This window comes from Vombatus ursinus, unplaced genomic scaffold (assembly GCF_900497805.2).
Source record: "Vombatus ursinus unplaced genomic scaffold, bare-nosed wombat genome assembly UNPS02014793.1, whole genome shotgun sequence".
NCBI lineage: Eukaryota > Metazoa > Chordata > Mammalia > Diprotodontia > Vombatidae > Vombatus > Vombatus ursinus.
In genome coordinates, this window is record NW_020954571.1 from 12,839,619 (window position 1) to 12,856,058 (window position 16,440).

At 38.2% G+C, this 16,440-nt stretch overlaps 1 protein-coding gene across 3 annotated transcripts in view; it reads left to right on the top strand.

Moving 5' to 3' along the window:
* The window catches only part of RGS3 (regulator of G protein signaling 3), a 147,672-nt gene that overhangs the window by 44,647 nt on the left and 86,585 nt on the right, over window positions 1-16,440 (top strand). For all 3 annotated transcript variants that reach the window (XM_027869730.1, XM_027869737.1, XM_027869731.1), the window contains exon 9: window positions 10,522-10,565. In XM_027869730.1, coding sequence (XP_027725531.1) covers window positions 10,522-10,565 — 44 coding nt within the window. The remainder of the gene's footprint in view (window positions 1-10,521; window positions 10,566-16,440) is intronic.

Sequence of the window (16,440 nt, forward strand, 5' to 3'; positions counted from 1 at the left end):
AGAAAAAAAAAAACACCCAAAAACAACAAACTTGTTTGAGTAAGAGTGGCAAGAGATGGGAGGAAAATATTACGAAGTTGAAAAATTCTGTTTTGATGGCTGTTGATACAGAAAAACGTCCTGGCTATTTTTGTTAGCCCATCCTATGTAGTTAGTTCATTGGTTGTTTTTGCTCTTTAGACATAGTCCATGTGTGAAACTCTACCCTTGCTTCTTTGGAGGAAAGTAGTCTTTCTTCATCCCTGGACTTTGTTCTGCCAACTGGTCCAGGCATCTAGGCAGCATCTATCACTGCTTTTGTAGTTCCCTGAAGGATATAATGTAGTTCTCTGTTAATCTCTGAGATTTAACTGAGGGTAAAGTTGCATTGTATTTGGAATAGACACTTCCTTCTTTCTTGGCCACAATTCCCATCACTTCACTCAATCCCACAAATTCTAAATAACCAAACATAGGTATTGTCTTGCCAAAGAACTTTAGCTTTGTTGATTTCTAGGACATAGGTGCACCTTGGCATGCAGCTTAGGAAGAACGGACACTTTTTCCTTAATATATTTGAATACTTTGTAAAATACCATGGCACCATGGAGATATTCAGTAAATATTTGCTCACTGATTGTAAGAACCTTTCATAGAGTCTTCTCAATTATTTAGCAACTAATTATCTAAGGCAAGGGTTTTTTAAACCTGTGGTCCATGGGCCCCTAAAAGGTATGTGGATTAATTTCAAGGGGTCACTGAAATCTTTAGTGAACTAAACCTTTAACTGAAATTTACCATTTCCTTCAATTATGAATGAAGACAACAACTCACAGTAGGAGTATTTGGCTTCCTCAGACTGCCAAAGGGGGGGTCTATAACACAAAAAAGGTTAATAACTCTATTTAAGAAGTCTGGGGGAATCATTCGGGAGTAATGATTCTCCCTTGCTGGGAGACAGGAAATGAAGTGAAATCCAAACTATTTAATTGCAGGCCTGTACAACATACTGCCCATGGGCCACTTGGGGCCTGCCAAAGGATTTCGGGCAAAAAATGTAGGGTTGCCACTGCATATGCTGTCCTGTTTGTCATGTGACCCATGGCAACTAACCATCATTAGTCTGTCCCTAGTCTAACCTGTCTGCCTCCCGAAGAAGTTTACAAGTTGTGCAGGTCTGTTAATTGGAAGGGCAATGTAATGTAATAGAGGCCAGAAGTGGAAGTCAAGAGACCTCTATTCTCACTTTAACTCTACCGTTAGTGAGCTATGTAACCTTAAACACATCCCTTAAACCTCTCTGGGCCTCGAGAGGTTTCTTCATTTATAAGATGAAGAAGCTAGACTAAATGATCCTGTGATCCTCTCCTGTTCTAGCATTCATAGATAATTGAGTCTCTTCTTGGCAAAGAACTTTCTATGCAATTTCCTGTATCCTTCCCCTTCCCCATCCCATTCTCTTCTTGGGGAAATCAGTTTCTTTTCTGGTCTCTACATTAGGAAAAAGAAAACTGTGGCACAGATAGTTTCCTAAGTTAAAGTAGGACTAGGAATGAGTCTTTGACTTCCCATTTAGGATCATTATTTAATTTAGACACAGTATAATTGTTTTTTAAATTGTTTTTTATTTTTTGTTACATTTTGAGTTCTTAGTTGTCTCCCTCCAACCCCACATTAGAGAAAGCCAATATTTGATATAGATATATATGTGAAGTGATATAATATGTACTTCCATATATCAGTTCTTCCTTTGGAGGTGAATAACATTTTCCTTCATAAGCCCTTCCTGGTTGATTTGAATAATCATATTATCATACTTAAAGTATGATAAAAAATGAATGTACTCAAAATAGCTTAGTCATTCACAGTTACTCTTTGAACAATATTGCTGTAACTGTATACAGCATTCTCTTGGTTCTGCTCATTTCACTTTGCATTATTTCATGCAAGTCTTTCTGTATTTTTCTAAAACCAACCTGCTTGTCATTTCTTACAGTACAGTAGGATTTCATCACAATCGTATACTAGCACTTGTTTAGCCATTCCCCAATTGATGATCCTCTCAATTCTAGTTCTTTGCTACCACAAAGAGAGCTGCTGTAAATATTTTAAAACATGTAGGTTCTTTTCCTTTTTCCCTCATCACCTTGGGAAACAGACCTAAGAGTTATATTGCTGGGTCAAAATTTATATAGTTTTATAACTCTGGGCGTAATTCCAAATTGCTCTCCAAAGTTGTTGGATCAGTTCACAATTCCACTAGTAGTGAATTAGTATCCCAATTTTTCCATATCCCCTCCAGCATCTATCATTTTAGACAATCTTATAGGTGTAAGATGGTACCTCAGAGTTGTTTTAATTTTTTAAATTTGCATTTCTCTAATCAATAATGATTTAGAACATTTAAAAAATACAACTATATATAGCTTTGATTTCTTCTTCCAAAAACTGCTTGTACATATCCTTTGACTATTTACCAGTTGGGAGATGACTCATATTCTTATAAATTTGACAAAGTTCTCTATGTATTTGAAATATGAGACCTTTATCTGAGAAATTGGCTATAAGTTACCCCTCCCCCCATTTTCTGCTTTCCTTCTAATCTTGGCTACATTGGTTTTATTTGTATAAAATCTTTTTAATTTAATGTAATCAAAATTATTCATTTTACATCCTTCAATGTTCTCTATCTTCTGTTTATTCATAAATTTTTCTATTTTCCAGAAATTTGATAGGTAATAGATTCTGTGCTCTTCTAATTTACTTAAGATATCTCACTTTATGTCTAGCTAATGTATCCATTTTGACCTTATCTTGGTAAACAGTATAAGATACTGGTCTCTATGTAATTTCTGCCCAACTGCCTTCCAGTTTCCCCAGCAATTTTTACCAGATAGTGAGTTCTTATCCCCCAAACTTAGATCTTTGCATTTATCAAACACGAGATTACTATAATCATTTATTATTGTACATGGTAAACCTATTCTATTCCACTGTTTCACCATTCTTTTTCTTAGCCAGTACCAGAATAGTTTTGATAATTACTGCCTTATAAATATAGTTTAAGGCCTCCTTCCTTTACAGTTTTTTCATTAATTCCTTTGAAGTTCTTGACCTTTTATTCTTCCAATTGAATTTTGTTATTTTTTTTTCTAGCTCAATAAAATAATTTTTTGGTAGTTTTATTGGGGATGGCACTGAATAAGTAGATTAGTTTAAGTAGAATTGTTATTTTTATTATATTTGCTTGTCTTATCCATGAGCAATTAATATTTATTCAATTATTTAAATCTAGCCTTACTATTTTAGTATTTAGTACTAATTTAGTATTATATAATTATGTTCATATAGTTCCTGGGTTTGTCTTGGCAGATATACTGCCAGGTATTTGATATTGTCTATGATTATTTTTAAATGAAATATCTCTTACTATCTCTTCTGGCAAGACTTTGCTTGTGATATAAAGAAATTCTGATGATTTATGTGGGTTTAATTTATATCCTGCTACTTTGCTCAAGTTAATTGTTTCAGCTAATTTTTTAGTTGAATCTCTAGTATTTTCCAAGTATACCATCATATTGCCTTCAAGAAGAGATGATTTTGGGGCAGCTAGGTGGTGCAGTGGATAGAGCACTGGCCCTGAAGTCAGGAGGACCTGATTTCAAATCCGGCCTCAGACCAAACACTTGACACTTGCTAGCTGTATGACTCTGGGCAAGTCACTTAACCACAATTGCCTAAAAAAAAAAACCCCCCAAAAACAAACAAAACAACAAACAAAGAAGAGATGATTTTATTACCTCAATTCTTATTCTGATTCCTTCAATTTCTTTTTTCTTCTCTTAATGCTATTGCTAACATTTCTGGTACAGTACTGATTAATATTGGTGATAAGGGGCACCCTTGTTTCATTCCTGATCTTATTGGGAAGGCTTCTAACTTTATCCATTATAGATGTTTGCTGATGGTTTTAGGTAGATGCTTCTTATCATTTTAAGGAAAAATCCACTTGTACCTATGTTTTCAAGTGTTTTTTTAATAGGAATGAGTGTTGTATTTTGTCAAAAACTTTTTCTGCATCAGTTGATATGATCATATGGTTTTTGTTGATTTTGTTAATAATATAATAAATTATGTAATAGTTTTACTTATGTTGAACCAGCTCTGCATTCCTGGTCTAAATCCCCCTTGGTCATAATGTGTGATCTTTGTGATACATTGATGTAGACTCCTTGCTAGTATTTTATTTAGGATTTTTGCCATCAATATACATTAGTAAAATTGGTCTGTAATTTTCTTTCTCTGTTTTTGCTTTTCCTGGTTTAGGTGTCAGCATCATGTTTGTTTCAGAAAAGGAGTTTGGTAGAATTCCTTCTTTGCATATTATTCCAGATGATTTATTTAATAATGGAATGAGCTGATCTTTAAATCTTTGGTAGAATTCACTTGTAAATCCATCTGGTCCTGATGTTTTTTTCTTAGTGTTGTAGTCTAAGGGTGCTGGGAACCCTGAAATTCAAGGGCAAAAGACACAGGTCCTGCGTCGAATAAATTCGATGCAAGCCTTCTTTCAGTCAGAGACAAGGTTTTTAAAAACACTGATTGAGGTGGGCAAGATTTTAAGAAACTGAGCATTTGTGACGCTTGTATTGACAACCGGGCCAGACTCTTAAGGAATCTGAGCAATTTAATGGAGAGCAAGAGGTACCTTATATACAGAAAGACTGTGAGAAGATCTGGACGTGATCAAGGAGTGACCAATAGCTTGGGTGACTGGGAGGTAACAGAGAAGGACTTGGAAAGGCTGCATGCCCCAGGCGAATACCAGGTATCAGGGCCATGTGGGAAGGGGTCTAGATGGAATTAAGGGTAGGAAGTGGCCAGGGGTGATCCAGAGGTAACAGACAATGAAAGGCTGGGCTAGGTTAGAGGTAACAGAGAATTGGAGATTGGAGCAGGGTCAAAGCCACAATGCAAGGACAGTTGAAAGGATTATTATTAATTGGAAAGGGCCAACGCCAGGGACATGGGCCATGTGGAAAAGTCCAGGACCTTTTAGGGGTCCATCATTAGTGCGTCATCATTAGGAATCTCATTTATGGCCTATTTAATTTCTTTTTCTAAAATAGGTGTATTGAGCTATTTGATTTCCTCTTCTGTTAATCTGTGCAGTTTATATTTTTGTAAGTATTCTTCCATTTCACTTAAAATGTTAAATTTATTGTCATATAATTGGGAAAAATAGCTCTAATAATTGCTTTAATTTCATCTTTGTTAGTAGTGTATTCACCCTTTTTATTTTTGATATGGTATAATAATTGTTTATTAAGTAGACATTGAATTGGAATTGTGAAAGAACCTACCTGCAATGTAGGGCAATCATTAGTTGTCTTAGTAGTTTCTAGTTAGTTGTTGATCCTTGCTGCAGAGTAAGATTTGGATATCATAAGACAGAATAGCAACCTGCTGTTGATCTGCCATGGACATTCCAGAGCTGATGAGGGACTCAGTTAACCACTGTAAAGATGCAGAGAACTCTCCGATCCCAGACCCTTTAACCCCTTCCTTTGGAGTCTGGGTAGTCCTAAGTGGAGAAGAGAAGAAAGGAATTGGAGTTTCTATTACTAAGGCTTTTGTACTGGTGACTGAATTGGTGAGGCATTTTGGGCGTTCTATAGTTTAGGGAGCAAGAAATGACCATTGTGGGAGCTTGTGAGTAGAAGTATGATAATTGTTAATCTCAGGAAACTCAGTCATACAACTGGGATTCTCCACTTCTAGATTCCAAGAATGTACCATGATGGAATAGGTTTTGTTTGTAGGTTACAGAGCAGAACCTATTTGGCAATCTTTATCTCTCAGCCCTATTCCCATCCTTTTAGCCTGATAGCATCTAGGAATAGAATTATTTAGAAATTGGTCAGACCCGCCACTAGGACAGTTGGTGGAAGTTGTAGATGGGAGTTACGGCTTGGTTCATCTCTATGACCAATCTGTCTTAAAAATGGACTTTTTTTTTTTTTTTTTAACCAAGTGGGCCAGAGATGGCTCTTTAAGGTTCTTTTTAGTCATTAGGGCTAAAATTGGGTTCAGGCTACATATGGAGGTGGTAGGTTATAAATACACTATCAATGGAATATCTGGTAATTATGTAAGACCTTAAGTGTTGGGGGAGGAGGGTGGTGAGAGGGAAGAGAGTTTCACACATTCATGATGGAAGAAACACTTTCTGAGGGAGGAGAAGTTCCATTTCCTTCAATACATTCTAAACAAATTCAAGTGACCTTTGCATATGAAACTTCTTTCTTTGGTTAGAGACCACTTCCTTTTCCTATAGATGGGGGTAGGCAGAGGTAGGGTTTTGGGGGCTGCTCATCTGAGGGACCAGTTTGTTAATCTGTAGTGTGGGCTGGAGGAAGTAACTGCTGTGGCCAGCAGAGTATTTTAGAGCGTGAAGTAAGTGTGAGTATATGTGTGTGTGTGTGTGCATGCATGCATGCGTGCGTGCATGCACATGCAAGCACACTAGATGGTTTTGTGTGGACAAAGAGCCTTGCCCCACTTTAGTGATTTCACTTAGCAAACACTAGAAAAGTGCGTCTTAGAGGGGATAGGGAGTAGTTGAAAGCTGAGGAAATGACTTGATAATACTAAACATTTAGGCAGCACTTTATATTTCTATTTCTCATATTGCTGTTCAGCCATTGGTCAATATCATTGCTTCCCTCCTCCTCTACATCTCCTGAGACTAGTATCCAGAGGCACCAGGAGATTCACTTACCTCATCTCCTGAAAATCAAGTAGGAGAATCAGGAACCAGGCCCTTGAGTTCTAATGTCGTCCTCCCTCTTGCTCCATGCTACCATTCTACCCTTGCAGAGACTTTTAGGAGATAGATTTCTCAACACAGAGCCATTGGGGTGTTGGCAGGCAAAACATCAATTTGGCAGAATCGTCCCTAGATTTGATAATAGCTGAAAACTAGATTTTTCCTTCACCTCTCTTTTCAGTTCAGTTCATTTTAAAAAAATATTTTATTTTGCACTTGATAAACACCAAATTAAATAGGCATTTGCATATACACGGTAGAACAGAAAGAAGAGGATTGTACTTGAAATTGCAGATATTTATTTCACACCCCTTGTTTTTCTTTCTGCTTTCTGGCCTTCTTTCCATTCTTTGCATTTCTTTTTTTAAGATGCCTCAAAGACCCTTTTTTCTTTTTTTTTGCTACTCTGTCCCCATTTCCTCTTAACCTGCCTGGCCCCTTTTCTCCCTTAAAAAAGAAAAAGAAAGCCCTTGTAACAAATCTGCATAGTCAAACAAAACATTCCCACTTTGGCTATGTCTTACTTGGCATCTTGAGTCTATCAAGTTAGTTAGCAAACTCAGTCATCTGTCCTTGGGAACTGTGGTTGAGCATTGCATTGATCTTCCAGAGTTGCTTTTCTTTCAAATGTTGTTACCATATAAATTGTTTTCCTGCTTCTTCACTTTGCCTTAGTTCATTTTAAATTCAATTCAACAAATATTCATTCAGCCTCTATTATGTGCCAGGCACCAAGTTCAGAGCTTGGGACACAAACATAAAAGAAAATGTTCTTGCCCTCCCGGTCATTTCCCAATATATTTCCCTCCATAGAATCCTCTTTTGTAACAAAGAAAAACAGTTGAGCAAAACAACTGCTATGGGTAGCAAATACAACATTTGTTTCTGTAGTTCCTGAGCCTCTTTCCCAAGACCAGGAAAGCCTTTGGGTTTCAGGACTGGTCTTTGAAACAAATCTGAGTTTGACTGTCTTATATCGTTCACGTTTCATGGCGTACATTCTGCTGGTTCTGTTTATTTTGCTCTTCATCGCTCCATACGTACATGTTTTTCTATGTTTCTTTTAACTTTCTCGTGTTCGTGATTTCTTCCTGTGCAATAGGATTCTACTATGTATGCCGAAATTTGTTCAGCCATTCCCCAGTCAGTGGGCACCACAGTGCTGCTCCTGTCTTAGTTTATGTGGGGGCTTTTCTTTCTTTTACCTACTTGGTAGGATTGTTCGTCTCTTTTGAAAACACTTGTAGAAAGCTCCATTCTATACAGTGAGATTGATAAATGAGTGACCACACCCAGTCTCCTTGCTCGGAAGATGGAGCTGTTCTTTCTCCTGGAAGGGAGGGGTGAGAGGGAAAGGAAATCCAGCGACCCAATGTTTTAGTGGAGATATTTGTCTAATTGTTTTTCTCCTAAGTACGCTTAGCCCTGCTGGCTATCTGGAGGCTTTTGCTCTTTCTAATCAACTGCTTTAAGGGGGAATCTGGAGGAGAGTTAAAAGCGCCTGGGGCTCGGTTGACCTTTCAACCATTTGTTACTTTAGTCTTCACAGAGTTGGGCAGTAGCATTAGTCCAACCTATCTATCTCACTTGGCAAGCACTTTCTCCTGGACTTCTGAGTGACTGAGCAGGGCTGTAATGGCAACAGGCAGAGGACTGGCTCTAACAATTGAGACATCTCCGGTTCTCAGAGAGCCATTGTGACGTTTCCTGTCTCTGCAGTGCTCTACACCAGTTGCTGCAGCAAATCTGTCTCACAATGCACTGTGTTCCTGTCTCTAAGGCCTGACTGAGCTGATCCATGTTTCCCTGCCCCCACTTTTTCTGTTCCCCCTCCCCCCTCCCCCAATGCTCCTTCCTTGAATGGGGCCTCTATTCTCTTAGGAGAGGGCTGGGAAATTTCCAGCTGTTTCTTTGGGGCTCCACCCATCCCAGGGGGGAGTATGTGTGTTTGGGGGGGGAAGGGGCTCAAGCCTGGGAACTTGGCTCAAGTTCCAACCTGTGGGAATCTCTGAGGTGAAGTACCTATCATTTGCTCATCTCTCTCTCTCTACTTCCAAGGTCAAGATTTCCAGAGGATAGATGAGGGCCACCTCCTTGGGTCCCATCCTGGGTTGAGGGTAGCAGACAGCAAGTCATCCTCCTCAATATGCTTTTTAAAATCTTTTTGTCCAACTGTTGTATAATACTAATATGCAACTCACATTTATATAGCACTTTTAAGATTTAAAAAAATGTTTCCCTTACAACTGTTTGCAAGTATTATTGTCTTTGTTTTACAATAGAAGAAAGTAAGATACTGAGAGGTTGTGATTTGCACATGGTCACAGTTAGTAAGTGTCTGAGGTGCTGTTTGAACACAGATCTCTTGACTCAAGGCTAGTGCCCTTTCCATTATACCATACTTTCTCTCCCTATGTTAGCTTCTAGTGATAAAAGGAAAGACAAGACATAGTTCTGCCTTCATGCTGACTTCAGTCTGGTTGTATCCAGTCGGAGGCATAAGGCAAATGCATGTTAAAATAGCTGTAATACGAAGAAGTTTATGTGTCAGATAAAAGGGTCTAGATAGTAAATGCCATGGTATTTTATAAGAGAGAACATGTGATGGGCAAGGTGAATTAGGGAAGGCTTCATGAACAAAGGAAGTGAGATTTGAGTTGGGCCTTGAGGGGTGATTAGATTTTGATAGATGGAGAAGAGACACAGCATATAAAGACAAGGTGGAAGGCAGGAAGGCAAGAAAACCATTCCAGGGATAGAGAGGAGAGTAGTTTGTATGGAATTAGAGTTCCTGTAAGGAAGTGGTAGGAGATGAAAGGCAATTTGGGACCATATTATGAAGGGCCTTGAATGCCAGGGTAGGGAATTTGCATCCAATATATTATGTGCTCAGTAGGGACTTATTAAAGGTCTTTGAACCAGAAGGCTAATTCACTAATTTATAGTTGGATATACCTCTACAGACTGTGACTAATGTTCTGCATAAGACACATTCACCTCAGTGGGCCAGCACATTCAGGAAACCTAAATGACAGTTCAGAAAGTTGTTTAGTGAAAACTGAATCAGAATGAAAGGAATTGGATGTTCTCAAACGGTATTTAAATCCTGCTCTGATAATTCATGCGCCTCCGTTCTCTAGAGTTATTTTTATCAAAAGAAGAGGACTCTTTTTTTTGAGTCCAGAACACCCTCTCTCCCTTGGCCAGGCCTGCTGCCACCTTGATGTGGATTCCGTTTTAACTCTGTACTCCTAATGGCTACTCTGCATTGTGGTAGGTGTGTTCCGTGGCCTCTAAAGAGCCCCTTTGTGATCTTCAGTTGATCTTGCCTCCTACTTAATTTTTAAGTTAGACACTTACACTGGGATATCTTAGCCCTCCTCTGCTCTCTACAGTTGCCTGTTGTTTTGTTTTTTCCTTTCCTACCTGTCATATCTTTGTCTTCCCTTTGGTCTCTTCTTTGGCCTAATCATGTCATTTTAACTTTTGTAGACATATGTTATGCATGTTGTTGTCTAGGGTTGTCGTCGGTCATTTGGTGCATGTAGTACTGTTCCCCCAGAGAGCTGGGCAGCTGGAAGTTGTGTACCCCGTAGACAAGTGGGGAGCACTCTGCCTGTTGTAGGCTTTAGGAAGTTGTTGCCTTTAGGAAAAATAGTGGCATTCTTGGGTGGCATCTAATGTTAGTGTTTTTCTTTTTTTTTCCTCTGAAGGTTTGTCAGAAGACTTGAAATTCTGTGTACTCTACTTGGCAGAGGTGAGTACTTTCTATTTGGGGTCATCCTCTTGAGCAGTGGGGCGCAGCAGTGGTGCCTTTTATTCTTCAGTGAGGGGTGGCCTTTGGCGTACGGGGCCTGTAGTCCAGGCCCTTCAGTTCTGCTACCATAGCATATTTGTGAGGCAGTGTGGTTCAGTGGAAAGGCGGCTGAACGTGGAATCGAGAGATAATGTGTTTGAATCCTGGCTGTGACCCTAGCTTTAGAGCGGTTACAGACAAGTCTCTTCCTGGAGCCTGCATTTTTTTACTTGTAAAGTTGGGATAATAATGCTTGCACTAACTCACAGGGCTGGTTGAAGAGCACTTTGGAAACCTAAAAAGAGCTGTAGAAGTGTGAGCTTACGTATGATGTTTAATCTCTGTGGGCCTTGTTTTTTTTATTTTTTAAGAGAGGCATAGTGATTACCTTTGTCATTGTCTCCCTAACACAAATGATAAAAGGATTAAAATGGTAATAGATGTAAAATTATTTTAAAAGTGTAATGCTCTTCAAATATAAGGTCAGCATAGTGCCAAGTACGTAGTAGGTGCTTAATAAATACTCGGGGCTTGATTTATTTTGTTTTCAGTTGTCAGTGAATTGGATAGCTCTGGCTTCTGTCAAGCATGTGTGACTGAGCAAATAGCTTCTCTTCTCTTGCCTTCAGGTTCTGCTTCTGTAAAAGAAAGGGGCTTCAACTAGGTGGTCTCCGTGATGATGATGATAATAATTATTATTATTATTATTTTATACGTAGTACCTTGTGGTTTACAAAACATTTTACATATATTATTTCATTTGATTCTGACAACAACCTTATGAGGTAGGTGCTATTATTATCCTCCTTTTATAGATGAGGAAACTGAGGCTGAGAAAAGTTAAATGATTTGTCCAGGTTACACAGCTAGTATTTGAGGTAAGCTTTTAACTCAGGTCTTCCTGATTCCCAGTCCAGTGGCACTCTCTGCACTATACTTCTTAGTTCTAACTGCACCTTTGAACTTTAACATCTGTGGATTCTAAGAAGAAATGGTCCCAAATTAAAGGAGGACAGATTTGAGTTATATATAAGGAAGGACTCGTTTAGTGGCTGGGTAATAGCATTAGAATAGAACAATGAGCGAGGCTGTGGAATCTCTTTCCTGGAAGAGCTTCAAGATAGCCATTCTTCTAGGTGGTACAGTGAATAGAGTTCTGGCCTTGGAGTCGGGAGGACCTGAGTTCAAATCCAGCCTCAGACACTTAACACTTACTAGCTGTGTGACTCTGGGCAAGTCACTTAACCCTGATCACCTCACCAAAAAGCAAAAAAAAAAAAAAAATTGCCATTCTTTCTGGATGGTTTAGAGAATCACTTTCTTTGAAGTCAGTAGATTTGACTAGATGACCTCTCAAGGTCCCTTCCAGCTCTATGATTCTGTGATTCTGATTCCCCTGGGTGGCATCTGCACAGAGACCCTTAATTTCTTTAATGGTCAGCAAAATTCCATTTTGCTGGGCTCAATTTGTTTTTCACAAAGAAAAACACTTTTCCTTGGGTTATTGATCTCTAGGGGCCTATAGACTGCCACTCTGCTAATGATTGATGAGTACATATTGGTTTTGGGCCTTTCCCTTCACTGATGTACAGAGACCATCTCTGTTAATCTGATACAGAGGGATTTAGGGATGGAAATTTTGTAGTGACCAAAGAATAATCTCTTTTTCTCTTAATGTAATAGTAATTATAATGAAGGGGAAAGGTAGAATGATGAGAAGGAAAGGAGGGAAAAGGAAAGGAGGGGGGAGAAGATAGAGTAGGGGAGGGAAAGGGAAGAGGGAAAGAGGGAAGGGAGAGAGAGAGACAGAGAGAGAGAGAATATTTTCTTTTATATGAGTGGCTCAGGATTTTCCAGGAAGAGTTTCTATAAATGAATTATATTGAGAGTCCAGAAACTCATAGTTTAGCCTATATAGTAGTTTCAAGTGGCTAGACACATTATCAGAATGGCTGTCAAGGAGTTTCCCTTCTTTTCTCTACCCTGTGGTAGAAAATAGGCTGCCAATGCCTCCCCCTCTAAGGTTACCTTGTATTTACTTTGTATGTATTTTCCGTGTGTGTATACATTATATACAATATATTATAAAATATTATATATGCTATTAATATGCTATTCAGTATATTAGTAACACAATTGATATTGTTAATTATATTAATATATATTATGTACACATTATCTTCCCTGTTAGAATATAAGGTTCTTGAGGGTAGAAATTTTTTCTTTGAATCCCTGTCACTTAGCATAGTGCCTGGCACATAGTAGGCACTTAATAAATGCTTATTGATTGATTGATTGATTATATGTAGTAGAAACTAGAGCTTTTATCTGTCAAACAGATAAAATCATGTGTTTTTCATTATATGGAATAAAATATTAGATGCTCCCTATGTTGGTGTGAGGCAAAGATACAGTTGTTACCCAATCAAGAAATTGTGTGTTGAAGTCTCCTGAATATGCCTTTGGTACCTGTGTCTTGACCTTTTGGGGAAGTATTGTTTAGCCATCATAGACCCAGGAGATAGGTAAAATTCTATGCCTGGCTTTAGCATGCCGTAATACATAAACATTCATTGAAGTTGGCCAGGGAAGCTGTGTTTGAATTTTGGATTCCAACTCATGGTAAGGTTAGTGCTTTCTTTTAATTTACCACCACCCGGTGACCTGCAGAGCCGTGGCAGCAAGATAGTAAAAAGAAAGAAACAACAACCCACCTCCCCCCAAAAAAACAAAAACAAAAAAACAGAACCTGGCAGTGCTTCAGACTGCAGGAAGGTTGAAAGAGGATTTCGGTCTCTGACAATCACCAGCCATGCAAGACCAGCCCTATGGAACAGTGTTCTATGATCAGCATTGTTGTTCTGGTTTAAAACATACAAGGGCATTGTCTCATTTGCATAGTATTAAAAATGGGTCACTCTTAAGCAATTACAGAAAGAACTGATGAGGTTTAGGATATGTTAGAAAGACTGTTAAAAAGCAAGGGCTAGGAAGCAATATTTCTGCTTTCTTTTATTAAAAATTCAGTTCTGGTCACCACAAAAACATTCAGAAAATAAACAAAGTCCAGAGAAAGAAGAAAACCAAAAAAGATCAGAACAATGAAAGGCATCCTTTCCATGAGGAGAGATTGGGGAAACAGGGAGGGGACTTCCTTGTCTGAGAGAATAGAAAGCTAAGGGGTCACTTGATGAGTGGGTTGTAGTAGATGTGTGGTTTCAGTGAGGGGAGGAGGGATAGTATAGGAGAAAAAAAAAAGCACATTGAACATTGAAGTCAGAAGACCTGAGCTGGGCTCTACCCACTTAATATCGGTGTGACCCTGGGTGTTACTTCCCCTCTGTGGGCCTCAGTTTCTTCACTGGTAAAATGAGAGCGTTAGACTGGATGCCCTCTGAGGTCCCTTCAGTCTGAACTTGTTTGATTGTGTAGAAAACTAAAGAGCTATTCTCTATATTCTCAGTGTCAGTTTTTTTGTTTTTGTTTTTTTCCCATGAAAGAGAGAACAAGAGAATTAGCCTAAATTAAAGGGCAACTAGGTGGCGCAGTGGATAGAGCATTGGGCCTGAAGTCAGGAAGTCCCATCTTTACGAGTTCAAATCTGACCTCAGACACCTGCTGGCTGTGTGACCCTGGGCAGGTCACTTAACTGTGTTTGCCTCAGTTTCCTCACCTGTAAAATGAGCTGGAGAAGGAAATGACAAACCACTCCCCGAAAGCAGTTACAGAGAGTTTGAAATGAGTGTACAACAGCAACCATAATATAAACTCCTTAAGAGACTGTCTTTGTGGTAGTTAGGTGGCCCAGTGGATATGACTTGGAGTCAAGAAAACCTGAGTTCAAATTTGGCTTCAGTCACTTACTAGCTGTCATTTATTTGATAGAAAAAAAAATGGCCTTACTCTGGGAGGGAAACCATGCTTTCTTTAAAAAAAAAACAAAAACATATTTATTTCATTAAATATTTACCAATTGCTTAAAATTTTTTTTAACTTTTTTTTTTTATTTTTTTGGCAAGGCGGTCGAGGTTAATTTACTTGTCCAGGATCATGTAACTAGTAAGTGTCAAGTGTCTAAAGCCAGATTTGAACTCAGGGCCAGTGCTTTATTTACTGTGCCACCTAGCTGCCTCTAACATTCATTTTTAAAAATTTTGAGTTCCAGTTGTCTCCTTCCCTCTTGTCCCTCCCCCCTGCCCTTTGAGAAGGGAAGTGACATTATATCACTTGTACATGTGAAGTCATGTAAAATATATTTCCATATTAGCCATGTTTCAAAAGAAAACTTATGGAAAAAAAAGAAAAGGAAGAAAGTGAAAAAAGTATATTTCAGTCTGCACTCAGAGTTCATCAGTTCTCTCTCTGGAGGTGGATAACATTTTTTTTTAAATTATCTTGGATCATTGTCTTGGTCAGAGTAGCTAAGTCTTTCACAGTTGATCATCATTACAATATTACTGTTACTATGTATAATGTTTTCCTGGTTCTGCTCACTTCACTTTGCATCAGTTTATATAAAACTTTTACGTTTTCCTAAAACCATCCTGCTAAAGTTGTTAATTGTTTCAACTAGATTTTTAATCGATTCTCTAGGGTTCTCTAAGTATACTATCATATATACATCATAGTCTTATTGCTATAGCAAGCATTTCTAATACAGTATTAAATAATAGTGGTGATAATGGACTTCCTTGCTTTACCACTGATCTTATTGGGAAGGCTTCTAGGAAAACATGTTTTTCAAAGAAGTGCAAATAATCCAAGTATAGAGCACCCGGCAGAAATACTTGTGACTGACCATTTTATCTTAGGGTAAATGGCTAATGTCCCCTTAGCACCATCTGCATCCTTCTCTTCAGTATTTGCTAATCACAACTTGATTGTTTCTTTACCCGTATTGGCAACCAAAGCTGTAACCACCATCAGAATTCCAAACAATAGAAGCTGGAGAAACAGCAGAGGGCCCAGCAAAATGTTTTATCTCTTATCAGAGTGTTTCTCTTTTGCCAAGGAAATGACTTGGGAAAGTTTTGCATTCACCAGAGTATCATGATGTTGCCTTTGGACCAGGTTACAGTTTATCTGGATTGTGAACAGGTTTTCCTTTAAATTTATTCCCAGCTTATTTGTCAGTGATGATTACTTTGAAAGGAAGGGACCCAATTTATACTCCTTTTCCCACCTCAGCCCTGAGGAGGCACAGCTCTTTAGATGTGTACATCTTATTTCTCTGTAGACTCTCAGATGCTAGCAGAGTGTGTGTGTGTATGTGTGTGAGAGCTAATGACATCTTTTTTTCCCATTTGATTCTCACATACTTCATTGAGAAGAACAACTGTTTGCAGAATTATGATGCCATATTCAGTTATTTTAAAAGTAAAGAATGAATTCATGTTTTTTTACAAACTACTTAGCATGAATTTACTTTTACCTATTTACAAGACTTAAATTAGTATTTCAGTTAAAAAAAAAGAACCAATTTTACTTGTGTGGAATAAAGCCAAGAAAAAGAAACAAAATATTAAGTTAGAGACCTAGGTTAAATTTCAGTTTGGGGCTTCAATAGACAGGTATGATAATTATTATGGAAGAATTCTTTTTCTCTTAAAAATGTCTTCTTTTTCACAGCATATTCATTTTTTAAGCATTAGTAGGACAAATTGATCAACATAAAATATTGCAAAGAACCATTTCTTCTTGTGTCTTGTACCAAGGTATTGGTCACTGCTTGAACTTGTATCAAATGATGTGTACAAAAATATCTTTCTCTAGGTATCTTATCTTTTTTCTTTGTAACCTGTCCAAAGAAGTCTCCGAGATTCATTTATACCCTGAG